This window comes from Xyrauchen texanus, chromosome 30 (assembly GCF_025860055.1).
Source record: "Xyrauchen texanus isolate HMW12.3.18 chromosome 30, RBS_HiC_50CHRs, whole genome shotgun sequence".
Classification (NCBI taxonomy): Eukaryota; Metazoa; Chordata; class Actinopteri; order Cypriniformes; family Catostomidae; genus Xyrauchen; species Xyrauchen texanus.
The window spans coordinates 3,944,649-3,962,152 of record NC_068305.1 but is presented as its reverse complement, the minus strand read 5'-3'; the positions used below and the strand labels follow the sequence as shown (position 1 = coordinate 3,962,152).

The 17,504-nt window shown below is 37.4% G+C and overlaps 1 protein-coding gene across 4 annotated transcripts in view; it reads right to left on the bottom strand.

The window, feature by feature from the left end:
- snx14 (sorting nexin 14) overlaps positions 1-17,504 on the bottom strand; it is a 45,662-nt gene that overhangs the window by 16,039 nt on the left and 12,119 nt on the right. For 2 of the 4 annotated variants that reach the window (XM_052098286.1, XM_052098288.1), the window contains exons 12-19: positions 17,338-17,418; positions 16,085-16,199; positions 14,885-15,040; positions 14,427-14,551; positions 14,017-14,075; positions 7,648-7,671; positions 3,634-3,769; positions 779-971 (exon numbers count right to left, since the gene is read on the bottom strand). In XM_052098286.1, coding sequence (XP_051954246.1) covers positions 779-971; positions 3,634-3,769; positions 7,648-7,671; positions 14,017-14,075; positions 14,427-14,551; positions 14,885-15,040; positions 16,085-16,199; positions 17,338-17,418 — 889 coding nt within the window. The remainder of the gene's footprint in view (positions 1-778; positions 972-3,633; positions 3,770-7,647; positions 7,672-14,016; positions 14,076-14,426; positions 14,552-14,884; positions 15,041-16,084; positions 16,200-17,337; positions 17,419-17,504) is intronic. The other 2 variants (XM_052098287.1, XM_052098289.1) reach the window with 1 other exon arrangement.

Sequence of the window (17,504 nt, the reverse complement as noted above, 5' to 3'; positions counted from 1 at the left end):
ACATTGTCTTTGTGTTTCGTCAGTCAATCATTGTTTTGAGGACAAAAAAATCATTAAGAAAATGTTAGAGTGGGCAAAGATACACAGACATTGGGCAACAGATAATTGGAAGAGTATTATGGATCTGTACATTATTCCAAAATTGGCCGCCAGTATATATATATATATATATATATATATATATAACACACAAAGAGACTTCTGTGAACATCTTTCAGTGACGATGCAAACGTAGGATCAGAGTTCTGAATTGATTCAAGGTTTGAAGTGCTTTGTGGAAATTATTCCAGTTTACCAAACTCTGAATCCACTTTTGCAAATGTTTAAATCAGATTCACATAGCTGTCTTAACGTGATCATACAAACAACAAACCTTGCATAATGAGAAAGGCACAGTCTTATAATTGAAAACAAGAAAATAAAACAAATTGAGAGCTGCGGCCGAGAATAATGACTTGAATTTGGATCAGTTCCTCACACAAAACTATCATATAACTTAAAAAGTCTTGAGATACAGTGTCATATTGACCACTTTAATGAAACTTTAATGGTGGTTTTTATCCCTTTTAGAGCTTGACAGTATAAATCACCATATTGAGAACCAAAGCTTCAGATGTTGCACATCTCCTTTTGTGTTCCATGAAAAAGAAAATCACGTGTTTGTAATGACATTAGGGTGAGTAAATTATGTCAGAAGGTAGTGTAGAAGTGGACAGATTCAGGGGAAATCATGACATAAAACTCTGGTAACACTGGTAAAGTGAAATGTCTTTCTGACCGTTCTTTCTATCATGGCGCTCCACGTCGATACAGAAGACTGGAATGCGTTCTTTCTTCAAGTCGTCCTCATAGAAATCCACAAAAGGCATGGAGATGGTCCAGGCAGATAGGTTTCGCAATGTTCCTGGAGTTCCCACCACCTCCACAGGCCCCGGAGAGTCATCTTCAAAAACCATCACTGCCTCCTCGACCTAAAAGAAAATACTAGACTGTTCAGCCAACGCTTTCAATTCTTGTTGTGCTAGTTTAAATGACAAAATGAGTATAGAAACAAAGATTTGAGCATCGCATGGCTTACAGAACAACAGCCACTATTTACTCTAAAGTTTACCACTATACACTACCAGTCAAAAGTTTTCACACACCAATTTACTCTTTATTAAGACTATTTTCACAAATCACAATAGTCGTCACAGTGTCGATTGTCGATTAATCAATTTCAGCACAATGTGTCCAGTAATCAAGCAAGCAGATGGTGAAAAGTCAGTCTAAGCCAGTAGAGGGCGCGCAGCCGCTTGCACGTAGAGCACAAAAGCGATGCATGTCCTTCACTTCCTTGCTTGTAAAGATGAAGCGGACTCAAAGTAATTATTAGAGGTAGACTGATATATTGGTTTTGCCGATTAATCGGCACCAATAACAGATTTCTGGAACTACCGGTTATCGGCAAAAATCCACACCAATAGTCTTTTCCCATTGCGTCCGGTGCTGAAGCAGCTGGGAAGGGTCCGCTGTCATTATACAGTATGAGAGCGGCCTCTAGAGGCGAAATAAAAACACTTCACCAATGCCTTGTGGTGTTTGTTTTGGCACGTGAGACAACACTCTGCATGGAGCAGAACACTTCAGATGCAGATTTAAAACATCAACAATGAAAAGGTATGTATACAGTACACTGCAGTACACATTGTCATATCATTATAAAGTAATTCATTTGTTGACTAGATGCTGCATTAGTAGAGAACAGCAGTATGTTGGCCAACAAGGCTGAGAGGATGCTAACATCAAAGTAAACCTCAAGCAGTTAGAACAATGTGACAAAAATACATGCAAGACCTACCCAAATGTTAAATGTCATGACTGTGACCATCTATTAGCATCTATTTGCATAGTTTATATCCAGCTGGTCTTGTGTATGTATTCATTAGCAAGCTAAGTTGCATATTTAAAGCTAGTGACGTGAGAAAGAAAATTAATATCTTCATGCAACCGAGAGAAACATATAAACAAATCAGAAACGCATCTCATTTCAATAAAAAAAAAATTATCCTCACTGAAATAGGATGACTTCAGATCGATCACATTCTTGTGCTAAAAAAGGCTAAACACAGCGCAACAAATCCAGTTTAACAAATGCAGGTGTCTCAAGATGCTTTTAAAGTTATTTTTTAATTAGACACATCGTCTAGAAACAGCGCTCTTGCACGAGATAAGCAGTTCTCAAATTAAGCAAAGAGTTGTTTAAATGCTTTGTCAAGAACTATGTTCAACATGGAAAAGTGTGTCTCAAGATCCCCATGTTCAGTTCCAGTCTGTTGTGTTCCATCTGTTTAAACAGCCCCTGTCCTTTGCTCATAGTCTGAGCCGCTCCACCACCGAGTTCAGCCGAATACCACTGCTATCTGTGAATATTGCCATTCTACATTAAAAAAATGTGGTATTTCACTGTTATTATGAACCTATTATGAGTCTAGTGTAGTAGAATTAGTAGGTCTATTGATTTGTTTCCCCCCTCATTTTACTTTTGACATTTGTGAATATGGACAGACTAAAACTTTTTATTTATTTATTTATTTTATGCACATTAGTTAAAAATGAAATGCTCTTTTTTTAACAGCCAGGATAGGAATGTTCTATGCAATAATACAACAGTGCTGAATGGTTTATGTATTTATTGTGGACCAAGGAAACAATGTCAATTTAAAAATCAGCTGACTTTAAAATTAGAATATTAGCTCATATATATTAATAATTATTTCACTTAAAAAAGTACAATACATTTTCATGGTTAAATCAGTACTGTTTATTTTTGTTCAGCATTATTTTATTTTTTCATTCAATATCAATTTTAAAAACTATTGGTTGATTAATCGGTTATTGGAAGGTACTGCCCAATTTACTTCTCGTATCGGTAAAAAACATTCAAATCATTCAACCTCTAGTAATTAGTGTTGGAGCGTTACTCTGTAAATGAAAATAAAGGATTACTGCATACACAGTGATAGTTTGTTAAAGTGCAACATATGAAGCACCAGTATTCCTGTATCATCCACACTGACTATAACGTCAGTGCTTGCAGAGAGAGTACGAAGGTTCATTCTCCTGAAATCTCACCATGACCAATGGAGTGGTGTGTTATGTCCTGTATTCCAACTGCGTGTTATTATTTGACTTAATTTAAAATAAAAAGGTCAGAAATACTCCAAGGTCCACAAAGTGAAGTTTTAATGAACTCAATTATGTATCTTTTATACAAGTTATTATTAACAGTAATAAATAAACAATTCACAAATTCATCTTAAACAGCCAGAATGTATTAAAATACACTGAACTAAAAATACATTAAGAGGAAAATACCATTCCTCATATTTCTTAAGTGTATTTATTTAAATTATATTTACATACACATATTTTTTGGAGTCCTCTATGTGCACTTTTTAGGATTAAAATGAATCGATTGTCAATTTTCATGAAAATCAATTATGAAAACTTCTGAAAATTGACATACCTACTTAAAACGTGGCTCAACCAATAAGATTCGATTAGATTCAACATGTATAAGATGTTTTATAATTTTCAACAGATATTGTGTCAGCCTTTATGGTATTTGTTTAAAATCGAACATTGTCTCACCGCATCGTCTTCTCCTTCAATCATGGTGTATTGTTGTGGCAGCAGTGCGCCCTCCATCGTGCTGCTCTTAAACACACCCTTTATCTTGCTGCCAATGCGGCTAATCCCAAATGACTCGCCGCGCTTCGACGTACTCCTGCATTCAAAAAACAAAAAGCTGTTGACTTGACACACATTTGACAAAACAGATATATAACTATAAATACATTTTACAAAAATTACAAACAGCAATTCACGCTGCATCAGTCGCATGAGCATTAACAGGCTGCATACTACAAAAAAGACATGACTTAGAAAAATAATAGGTACACCCAAGTGTTTTCAAATGAATAGGAGGGAAATAAGCACAGGTCCAAACAGCGCAAGCCATCCAGTAAACCCATGCATCCATCCTGATGTGTGTGCTGACATAGACCAGTTTTACCTCCGAAACACACTGTCAAGTCAACATGAAATATTAATCACAACCCATTTTACTTCTGTAGTGTGAAACATGTACGAGTGAAACGAGATAATGAGGGGGAAAACGTGCATTATTTTATATATTAGGAACTGATTAAATGGTCATCAATGTAATTAAAAAATCTCTTTGCATTTGCCAACAAAAATGTCACACGTTACAAGTCTTTTGGCACTGTGCTCAGGAAAATGAATGGCCAATTAAAAATGAACAAACAATGGTAAGGATGTTTTTTTCAGTCAGCCCAGTACACTGAAAAAAAATCACGTGTTGGATTAACTTAAAATATATACTGTATGTAGCATTTTTCAACACATTTTTAACCGGATCGGGTATCAGTCTAACAAGCCCCATCCAAATACAATACTGTGTGTTAGACATGATAGTTACTTTCAAGCTCAAAAAGATATAAAAGAACCAAATAATCCCCATTAAAGTAGTCCATCTCATGTTTTGTGCCATTCGCTTTCATTTCATTTACTTCTTTTTTCATTACTTTAATGATAAATTAATAATACTGTTTAACATTAACCAATAGCCCACATGCCCAAAGAGAAGTCAGCTGAAAAGAAAAGTTGTTTCAGAAGCAGAGCAAGTTATATTTTGATTAAATACACTCAAACTGTTTTTTTAACAGTATGCACTGAATGAATCATGCCCATTAAAACCAGCAGGAACGTGTGTGAATCATGTCAAATCTGATTTCATGTTGACTTTACGTAGATAAACTGGTCTAAAATGAGCAGCACCTCACACTTACTTCATTAAAAAGGCGAAGGATGGTAATACACTAGAATGAAGTGTTAAGATGCTTTTGGCTGATGTGGGTGTGGCTCTGGGGTTGACCAATGGGGATCTGTGGCCATAAGGCCTGGCCAATGGGATGCTGTCAGGTCTAAATGATGCATATGAGCATGCCAGCATCAGGAATGCAACAAAAACAATGCAATAGATACACATCAGCACTACATTATGACTGGAGATGCAAGTGGATACATTCATTGATTCAAAAGCACATCAATGATTCGTCACTGTGTATTCTAGTAATTTCATTTAAAACTGTTTGTTTGCACTCCTAACACCCAGAAGAGAATAGGCATGGAATCCCACTGGAATTTCCAATCAGTTTTCAGAATATGGGTATTCATAAGGTCTGAGGTCAATTTTAATTGAAGAGACTTTCACCAAATTAAGAAGCACAAACTTTGACAACTGACTTAGTCAATTTACTTAAAAAGGTATGGAACATGAATACGATTTAACAACTAATAGCACAATGTTTCAAAATATCATTTATATTCTTTTTTTTCTACTTGATATCATTGGCTTTTTTTTGTTTTTTTCTCAGTGTAGTTCAGAATTTTACTTGCCCTGCCAACATTTTTACTGGCCCAAATGTCCTTTTTAGCAATGCATTTTATATGTATATGTGCCAGAAATAATCTTTGGCAGCTATAAACACAACTTTGTTAGAAAAAGATTGGTACGTTAATTTCAGCCCCTTGTTACTGATGCTTCCAGGACTATCACTAGTCATTCGTAAAATTTAGACAAAATCTGTCAGCTAGTTAGGTAAAGTTACCTTGGTGACAAGTTAAAAATTACCAAATACCAAGGCCGTGGGAAGTATGGGTAGCACCCCTAATGGTTGTTCTTTTCATTCTGTATTCTTTTTTGTTATTTTTTGGATATGTTTCCCTAAAAACTGCATGCTTGAGGAAGTCTGGAGAAATAATTTACAACAGTGAATACTGTAATAATTATTTATAAATATTTCTCAACAGCAAGCACCATGGTCAATGGTATAGGAAACTACTGGAGCCCCTAGCCACTCATCTTATGGTCATGTGTTATTAAGCTGCCACAGAGCAGTTTAATTAATTTAACAACAGTTGTCGGTACCATTTAACATCTCTTGAGCTAAAATGTATGTTCTATGTTCTTGTAAAATGTAGGAGCTATGTTCTTGTGTGCCGTGTAGTTTGGGCTTTTGAACTTACAATTTGAAATGTTCTTGTCTGCTGTGTGCAAGGGGACCTCGTAGTTGCAAATCTGACACACGTTTGATATTGTAGCGTGTTTAAAGATTATGTGCAGTATTCTAATGCTTTGAATGTACGGATGTAAATGCACTAAGTTTGATTGTGCCTCCATGTTGGAATCATAACGGGATAGTCCCCTTTCTGGGAGATTTGCCGTATGTGTATGCTTGTGGGGGGTGTGAGAGAGAAATAAGCGAAAGATTTTGAGAGAGAATTATCCATTCGCTTTGTGTAGCCTGTTACCTGTTGTGAGGTCAAGAATAAATCTCACTACTGCTCATGTTCATAAACAGTGATTATTACAGTATTATAGCAGCATATGTTATATTACAAGGTGACGTTATGCTTGGAATAATAATAAAAAAAAAAAATGCTTTCAGAAATCTGCTCAAACTTTTTGAAGACACCCACTACTATATTAAATTATTCCATCCCAGATGTGTATGACTTTCTTCTGCAGAACACAAACAAATATTTTTAGAAGAATATTCCAGCTCTGTAGGTCCATACAATGCAAGTGAATGGTGGCCAGAACTTTGAATCTCCATTAGCACATAAAGGCAGCATAAAAGTAATCCATACAACTGCAGCGGTTTAATTATTGTCTTCTGAAGTGATATGATAGGTGTGGTGAGAAACAAATCAATAGTGAAGTAATTTTTAACAATAAATCTCCACTTTCACTTCCACAGTCGTCGTCTTTTGTTTTTTTGTCAGTTCGCATTCTTCATGCATATCACAACCTACTGGTCGGGGCTGGTCAAAGATGGAGATTCATAGTAAAAATTAAAAAAAGGACTAAAACATTGATCTTTTTCTCACCCAAAAAAGTGTGAGCAAGGAGGCCTACAAACCTGGCTAAGTTACGCCAGTTCTGTATAAATTATTGGGCCAAAATTCCAGCAATTTATTGTGAGAAGTTTGTGGAAGGCTACCCAAAACATTTGACCCAAGTTAAGCAATTTAAAGGCAATGCTACCAAATACTAACAAAGTGTATGTAAACTTCTGACCCACTGGGAATGTGATGAATGAAATAAAAGCTGAAATAAATAATTCTCTCTATTATTATTCTGACATTTCACATTCTTAAAATAAAGTAGTGATCCTAACTACAATGTTTTCTACAATGAAATGTCAGGAATTGTGGAAAAACTGAGTTTAAATGTATTTGGCTAAGGCGTATGTAAACATCTGACTTCAACTGTAAGCCATCTTCCCACGGCCCTTCCAAACTAACAAGGTTTATTACTTCACAGAAATCTAAATGTTCAAGTCTGAAAGGCATAAATACACATTTACAAGAGCAAAGAATGTATGATTAAATGACAACGCAGTAATGGCCCCATAGGCAAGTGACAGTTTCATCAACTGGCTCGAAAATCTCTCACACTGGCCCAATATATCATATTCTTTATGAAATAGAGTCACCTCTAACCGCTTTCGGGCAGCTTTATCTGGCATGCGAAAAGAGCACTGTACAACAGTCACTAAACCACAACAATAAACTTACCTTAAATCTTCCAAACTCAAATTCCTGGAAAAACAGGCAAAGAGGGGTTACTGTCTGCTCTCCATATGACTCACACTGCTACAGATGTACACTACCGTTCAAAAGCTTTAGACCACAAGGACATTTGTGTTCTTGAAAGAAACAAATGATTCTGTTCACCAAGGTGTCATTAAAATTATTAAGAATTGTAGTAAAGACATTTATACTGTTACAAATTATAATTCCTATTTAAATAAATGCTGTAGTCTGGTTTGTCCACTTCTCTCTCTGTCCTGGTAAGATACAGGATATTCTTGTTTCAATAAAATATGCATGGAATAGCATTCATCTCTCCAAAAAAACAGTTAATGATGACTTCTAGGAGAAATTGGTTTCTTTGTGGCCATTTTTTTATGATTTCTGTGATGATTAAGTGACACAGAATATTCATAGTAGACTGGAGAGTGGGTTTTTCAACTACAGTGGTTTAAGCTGAAGGAATGCCCAGGTGAATGAACTGAAATTTTTTTAAAAGGAAGATGGTACAAAACTGCATTTCTCATCTATTACCACCTTCTGCTACTTATACCATTGACGTAAATAAGAGCAGTTAGAATAGCTAGATATTTGCGTATTGTTTATAACTGTATTATGAATTTATTGTAATTCAATATATAGCACTTAAATGTTTAATTTTAATATTATTTACACAGTGAAATTAAGCTACAAATGGATTAAAGATGAAATATTTAATAACAATTAAGTCTTACAAGGTTATATCAGATGGTTACAATTTATATGTAATAGTTACAAATTTGAAATATGTAGATGAAACCAGTGAGAGTGAGAGACAATGGAAGATTGAAAGAGAGATAAAGGCTAGAAAGAAAGAGAAAAGAGCCAGGTGGTAAAAAAGAGAGGAAGAAGAAAATGATCCCCAAGCCTCAGTAACAATCATCTTTTATCCCTTCCTTGACCAGGTGACCATAAACAGACTAGATACTTTTAAACTGACAATCAGTAGACCACCTGTAACCCACACAGTGTTCAACTTGTGACAATTTGCAGAGTCCCAATACACACACACCTCAGCCAATAGGCTGAAAGAACACTATCAGCACCCTCTGTATGTCTTGGAATGCAATGAATAGATTAGAACAGGGGTGCCCAATACGTCAATCGCGATCTACCAGTCGATCGCAAAGGCAATGCTGGTAGATCGCATACAATATAAATGTACTTTTGTTCAATTTTAATAAAAATAAATATAATGTCTTTCCTTCTTTTAGTTTCTGTCTGACTTTTTGCGAAATTGCGATGCTACTGCTCGGATTAGGCAAAATTGTCTGATTCAGTTTTGCCTAATCCGGGCAGTAGCATCGCAATTTCGCGCTCCGTTATCAGAAGTCCTTGGAAGGCGTGTATGCGCAAACCTAGTTGTCATGGCAACTGAATAAACAAAACCTTACCTGGTCAATATTTACTAATAAGGTAAATGCCCTGGCTATTGTAATCTATTGTGCTGTAGGTGTTTTGGGTTTAGTTTTAAAACTGAATGATATCAACATTGAACATTATTATATATATTTTTTATTAATTAGAAGATGAATTCCATGTAGGGATACATGCAGTAGTCCCAACAAGCATTTTCTTATTTTAAATGAAACTGTGTTTTTTTAGTTGGTAGATCTTATTGAGTTGGTCATTTAAAAGTAGATCATCACACAAAAAAGTGTGGGCACCCCTGGGTTAGAACAATCCTGCTGGAATCTCAGGCATTTAACACTTTTTGACTTTGAGTTGCTAATATGTGAGCTGGACTCAGTTGTGCAGCAACTAGTACTCAAGTAGTGAAACTCACTGTAGCGAGTCTACCAAGGAGCCATCCACTATGCATACTTTTTCTTATACTACTTCTATTTCCTTGTTATGCTTGTAATACAGTATGTACTTTCAGTAAATTTCTGTTGTTAACTCTAGGTGAAAATCCACACAAATGCGTTTTACAGGCATGTACTCTTTAGCTTTACATACACAATAATCACATAAGCATCCTAGTTTCACTAATGCTGCAGGTTTCCTTGTACCAGTCTCTCTCTCTCTCTCTGCTGGTGGCTTGGCCACTTATATGTGGTATAAGTGGCCAGGTGTAAGTGCCCTTACCGCTTTCTCACTCTCCGGATAGACATTTGACCATGCCCCCGCTGCCACGGTGCTGTTCACTGCACAGTCAAAAATACATATGTTTCTTTGTACAGCTTCACCACCATCCCTTTCTCCATTGACCCATGGAACAGGCAGTCAGCTGCCAACAAAGCTGACTTTATCCCGGACTTCACCAGTAAGTCAAAACTCAATGTTTTGGCTCTGTCTAAGACATGGATCAGTGCAGAAATCACTGCTACTCCCTCAACTCTCTCTACCGACTTTCACCCACACTTCTTGGCTGACTGGACAGGTGGAGGGACTGGTTTGCACATTTCCATCTCGTAAAAATTCACTCATCTCTCTGCAATAACATATCTCGTCCTCCAGGTCGGCATTTGTAGAAGAACTAGATTTATTTCTGTCCTAATTCCCTGAGGATGGCCTCCACCTGGTCAACCTCCACCTAGTCAAACCGCAAGTGGCTGACTTTCTAGCTCTTCTGACTTCATTTGACCTTACAAGTATGCACACCCCTGATCCTCCTCTACATTTCTCTGTCCACTTCTTCATTCAGTTCTCTTCACTCTCCCTTCTCTCTTATCTCTCACTCCACGGTGGAAAGAATGGTTTCCTTCCACCGTAACCTCCACTCTCTCTCTCTCCCCAACTCACTTCTCTTCCTTGGTCTCTGCATCCCTTCCTTCAACTAACCACTTCTCTTCACATGACGTAAATGAAGCTGCAAATGCTCTTCTCTAAACATTAACTTCTTCCCTTGGTAGTGTCTGTTCTCCTACCTCCAGGCCAGCACGTGCCACACCCTCAAGCCCCTGGCTGTCGGAGACACTTTGTGACCACTACACTGAGTTCAGGGCTGCAGAGAGGAAGTTGTGTCAAATTCAAAGCCCCTGATTACCTGAGGAAATATCAATCTCTTCTCTCCTCTTTCTCTTCTAATATTTCTGATGCTAAGGTTGACTATTACCAGAATAAAATCAGTAATACATCAGATTCTCTTCTCCTCCACCTCCTCCCACTATTTCACTGATTGCTGATGACTTTGCCACATTTGTTACTTAAAAAGGAGCAAACATCAACAGCCAGTTCTCTACACCACACAGCCACAACCCCTCACTACCCAATTTCACCCTCTGTTTTCCTCTTTCTCTCCTCTCTCTGAGACAGAGGCTTACAAAGTGATTATTTCTAACCATCCTATCGTCTGTCCGCTTGACCCTATCTCCTCCAGTCTTCTGCAAGCAGCCTCTACCTCAATCATGCCCACACTCACACACATCATCAACACATCTCTTACAACTAGAAACTTCCCACTACATTAAAGCAGGCCTGAGTAACCCCACTGCCTAAAAAAAACAACGCACAACCCCACAAGAGTAGAAAACTACAAACTGGTTTCTCTTCTACCTTTCCTGGATAAAACTTCCTGGAGAGGGGTTTCTTCAACAAGTTGTCTGTTTTTTTTTTTCACAGAACAACCTCCTCGACATACATCAGTCTGCCTCCAAAAAAGGATGAAATGCTGCGACTTGAGAAAGCTAACTCCAAATCATCTGTCCTCATCCTCCTTGACCTTTCTGCTTCTTTTGACACAGTGAACCATCAGATCCTTCTGTCCACCCTCTTTAACCTGGGCATCACAGTCACAGGGCATCCTTTTTGGTCTCCTGGAGAGGAGAGGTGTCCAAGTCAAATTAGCTTACCACTGGTGTTCCTCAGGAATCAGTGCTTGGACAACTCCTCTTCTCGATCTACACTACATCACTTGGACAATCATTATGTTTTTTTTCTACCACTGCTACGCAGATGATACGCAGCTTTGTCTGTCGTTCTAGCCAGATGGCCCTACTATCTCAGCTAATATCTCTGCCTGCCTCTCGGAAATCTCAGCCAGGATGAAGGAACGCACCATCAGCTCAACCTTGCCAAGACCGAACTTGTGATCTCAGCCAATTCATCTGTTGACCACACCATTCATCTTGGTTCAACTACACTAAAGTCAACCAGTACAGCCCAGAACCTGGGAGTGGTGGTTGATGACCAGCTTAACTTCACTGCCTGCATTACATCAACCGCCATTCTTGCAGGTTCGTGCTTTACAACATCAGGAATATCAGACCTTTCCTGTCTGAATATGCTGTCCAAGCTGTGGTAATTTCAATACTTGACTACCATTACACTCTGATGGCCGGCCTCCCAGGTTGCAAGATTAAGCAGCTACAGATGGTCAAGAATGCAGCAGCACATCTGGTCTTCATTCAACCAAAGAGGGCTCACGTCTCCCCCCTCTTGATTTTGCTCCACGGGCTACCTGTAGATTTTGCCATTTGCTCTGTCCGGTGTGCATATTTACGAACAATAATTAGACAAGGCCAGTGCCATTTGATTTTAAACCATTTAAAATCAAAGCACCCTGAAGAGGATATTTAACCGCAGCAGTGTAACTCCACGCAAATGACAGTACTTGTGTTCGCTGCCTCACAGAAATGTGACTGCTCAGGCAGAGCGCATATACAGGCAGTGACAGTTTAATTATTTTTGTTTGACTTTAAATGTGAGATTTTATCCTTTGAAGATCAATGTTTTGTGCTATATGCTTAAATCTCACTGTGCACTTTATTTGCTATTTTTTATCTGTTATTTTTTGTAGTGTTTGAGAACATTTACTTGAAATAAACATACTTTATTCCCATGTCCTGACTCCAGGTGAAAAACTGATTAACAGTTCATGAAACCTCGAGGTTAACCGAATGTTAAAAACGGTAACCATGCACATTCCTAAAATAAACAATATTTACATCTCTAAAATAAATAAATCTTAGATTGGGAGATCAAGAAGGCACATTCGCCTGAAATCTCACCACGAGCGCCAAATGGAGCAGTATGTAAATGTGTACTGTATTCACACGGCGTGATATTATTTGTCTTAATTTTAAATAAAATTATTTCGATCCACAACCTGAAGTTTTAATGAATTTGAATCTGAATCTTCTACACAAGTTATTATTAAGAGTTAATACATTAATAGTAAATTGAACAATTCACAAATCCATACTAAACACAGCCTAAACGTATTGCAATACACCAACCTGAAAATACTGTATATTAAGAGGAAAATACCAATACTCAAGTTTCTTAAGTGTATATATTAGAATTATATAAAAAGTAGGCTACATGCACATATTATTTGGCATCATCCACGTGTGTTTTGCAGTATTAAAATGAACGATTAACCTGTTCGAATCTAGTGCATATTTTGGCTGCTGCCTTCAGTTTTTCACACCCAAATTCAAAAGCTCACCTTACAGACATACAGTGGACTAATTGCAAAACATTGGTCTCAATTTACAGAAAATCACCCAAATTTCATAAAAAGATTCCAATAATTCATAAATAGTATATACTGTGTTTATGTTAATATGTTAACAATGTTGTTGTCCTAACTTTATAATCATGTCATTTTGGTTCCGTTTGCTCCCTGCAAAAAGTCTGATTTCATTCCACTAGATGACAGCAAGTAAGAATAGCAAAAATAATTTTTCCATGACCTTCCATCACAGTATACTGATCTGAAATGTAGGTGGCGCTATAACACAGCTAAGCACTCACACATGCACTCGTCCATTGACAACAAGTGTATATTTAGAGTGCATAGACATTCCTCCCTGTTTTGTTGAATATGTCAGCCGCTGAATTGACTAGAAGCTCAATCTAGGTGTCGTTGAATAGCTGAGATCCCCAGATGTTTAAAATTCTATCATCAATAGATGAGAAAATATTTTGCCAACTGTTTTGCTTTTTCTACTGGACTGCACATTTTTTCTGAACCTCTGAGACATTACATTGGATTATTTACCCAAGCAAGCTCACAGACAAGTAAACAATATCTCATTTGAATGAAAAATGAAAAGAAAAATGTCTCTTAATTATCCGGCACATTGTTATTAATTTGAATCGATTGAAAGCCCTAATGATACTATATAATTTAAATAATATAGCCTTTTAAAGCATTACTGTAATAAGAAGGTGGGAGGGGTATGCTTCATTTTCATAAAATTGTTGCAAGTTTTCTTCACTTGTAGTTGTGACTCTAATAACCAAACTGTATATGAACAGAAGTGTCCTTAACTTTTCAAATACAATGGGCAATCGCATTCTGCTGCTGTCTGAACAAAGCCACAGGGTATTGTGCTCTCTCACACACACACATGCGCACACACTAACCTGATTAACTTTAAGTTTCTTGCAGGAGACTCAGCGCCCCACAGCAGATGTCTAAAATACTAAGGACGAAAACAGAGAGATGTTGTCATGTACAATAAATCAGACTGGTCAATCACAACATCTGCCTTTGAACCTCCTTTGAAGTCAACATGAAACATTGATCACAACCAGATTTCTGAAATGTGAAGAATTTCGGAGTGAAACAGGAAAAAAAGAAAAAACTCCTAAAGCACCACCTGAATAGCTATTTGCCTATTGGTTAATATTAACCAATAACCCCTTGGTGCTATCAGCTGAAAAGGAAAGTTGTTTTATGAGATTATGTAAACATGCAGTGATGATTCCGCATGAGTAAATGTGGTCAATTTTTATTTCATGTTGACCTTAAAAGCACATTTTCTGTAGGTTACCTCATCGCTGTGGCAAAACATGGGTGTGAAGACGTTCTCGAGTAGAGACAGCACATGTTCATATGCCTCAAACAGACAAGGCATGGTCTGCAGCTTCACCACACCAGTATATGGCCCCTGAGCGACTATGACAAGAGACAGAGAGACAGCCAGTGAGAGGGAGACAGGCAGTGTCAGTTTTAGGGGTTGCACGACTCCGGATTTTTAATAGTCGACTTGTCGAACCCATTAGTCAAACACCAGTTCTGAAGTGCATTATGTGTGTGTGTGTCTGTTAATGTGAGTCTGATATTTGAGCCACTGCAGCTTCACACCAGCTGTATTTCCTACAGACGCATTTTTTAGATCGCTTGGCGAGCGACTAGTTGACTTCCGGCTGACGGTGTTGTCTACGTTAGTTGTCTGTGCAACCCCTAGCCAGAATGATGTAGATGATACAGTGCGTTTGTGACACTGACTGTTGTGTATCTCGTCTATGATGAAGGAGTCAAAGCTGATCTTGTCAATGCTCTCCTCCAGACAGTACATGTGATAGATCTTCTGCACCTCCTCATGCAGATGCTGCATCTCAGCGTCACTCAAGTCAGGACACAAGATCCTATCGTTAAGCTCCTCTACAAACAGATGCACACAGAGAACACACATGCATTATATACAGTACATGGGCAGCACAGGGCATAAAATCAGTTACTTCTCTGTGCACAAACGTAGTGTTTGTCTGTTCTAAAACCTACTGAGCTTCCTCCAGAGATGGCATTATAAAGGCATCATGGGTACGCAAAGGCTGAATCACTGCCTCCTAAAATACATCATTTAGGTATCAAATTCTAAAGTAGCATCATATGTACTATATCCTTCCCCAGGTAGGCAATTCCAGAATACACTGTGATAAGCTCAGTAAAAAAAGAATTCCAAGATGAGAGAAAGCGAGAGCAATTTGTATTATATATATATATATATATATATATATATATATATATATATATATATATATATATATAAACGCAGCAAATATTTTAGCAATTAATATTTTTTGTTTAACATGTAAAATATACGCAATTAATGCAGTATCCGTTTTTTTTTTTTTACTTCCTGAAACTTCACGCTATGGGAGAAGTGTGTCTTGAGTTGTTCATGGTAGGCTACTCAGGCTCCACATCATTAGGATTAGGGTGAGGGGTGGGGTGGGGTTAGGGTATTTGGTGCCTGCCAAGAGCAAACTCAGGCACCATTGTACAATGGCTGAAATGCCACTAATATTTTTCCCCACTTTCTGTGGCTAAAATTGTAATATATACATTTCCAGAGGGTACATGCTCGACTGCATTTGTGCACGCTTATTCATAACTCATGACTCATGTCCCGGGCATAACAAAACAGTGGATTTGCTGTACGGAGAATGGAGACTTCACCCGCAAGTGGTGAACTGGCCGTGTGAGAGATACGGGCAGGTTGCAAAATATTCCCCAATTTTTAATTACTACATGCCCACTGATTTTAAGGCATGTATACATACAATATACTTTTATCAAAGATTAATACCTGTAAAAGAGTGTCTAGTTAACACTATCTGCAAAAAAACTGAACATGTACATAATATTTAAATAATTAAAATAAATGATACAGTGTACATTGTGAAATGCATGTGTTCTGCTCACCCACAGTCAGGCAGAACTGCAGCACATGTACAGCTCCTTCCTCCTTCAGAAAACTCATGAAGCGAAATAACAGATCCTGCTCTTCCCTGATCTCCTTCAAGTCCAACTTCAACACCTGACACAACAACCAAATATTACATGTTAATTTGGTTAAAAATCTTATAAAAATAACAAGATAAATGAACCAACTCAAATTTACCACTCATGCCCCCTTAACTCAAAAGAAATTCCATTATTCAATGATTTCAAAATAAAACAAACAATATACAGTTTACTGCATAAAGGGATAGTTCCCCCAAAAATGAAAATTCTCTCATTATTTACTCGCCCTCATGCCATCCCAGATGTGTATAACTTTATTTAGCAGAACACAAATGAAGATTTTTTCATTTTAGAAGAATATTTCAGCTCTGTTGGTCCATACAGTGCAAGTGAATGGTGACCAAAATTTGGACACTACAAAAAGCACATAAAAGGAGCATAAAAGTAATCCATACGACTTCTGTGTTTTAATCCATATCTTCAGAAGTAACACATAAATTAATTTATCATAAATTCTCCACTCTGCCCAGTAGGAGGCGATGTGCATGAAGACTGTGAATCACCAAAAACAGAAGAAGAATAAGAAAGTTAAACTAAAGTGTAAATTGACTGAGCAGGGAGGAGAATTTAGAGTCTGAGATCTGTTTCTCACCCACAACTCTCATATTACTTCTGAAGATATGGATTAAATCACTGAAGTCGTATGGATTACTTTTAAGATGACATATGTGATTTTTGGAGCTTCAAAATGTTTGATCACCATTCATTTGCATTGTACAAACGAAAACAGCTGAGAAATTCTTCCAAAAATCTTCATTTGTGTTCAGCAGAAGAAAGATAGTAAAACACATCTGGGATGGCATGAGGGTGAGTAAATGATAAGAGAATTTTCATTTTTGGGTGAACTATTCCTTAAAGATACTTTCTGAAATGTGTCTTACTATTAATGCTTTACTTGTCGGCCAAATTAACGAAATGTCTTTGAATGTCATCTTAATTTAGGTGCATTTCTTAATAAATATTATTCATTTAAATATCATCCTCAAAACGTACATATTAGCCTACTACCCACGTCATTAACTCAATTGAAATTATATTTTGGTAGGGCTGAACAAATTTCAATCTAAAACACGTCACTTTGTGGACGTAAAATGGTTTTGAGGACGCTGCTTCATGTTGACTTGAGATGTTGCATAAAATGTTGCACTCACAGAGGTTTTCTTGTTGCGAGTGTCTGCAAACTTCTGCAAGAATGGCACCAGTGCAGATGGGGGATCTGTCAACTGCTCAGGCTAACAGCACAAAACACATACAAGTAAATTAAACACGTAATTAAACACTACAATGTAATTGCACATGACTGCTGCACGATCATCAC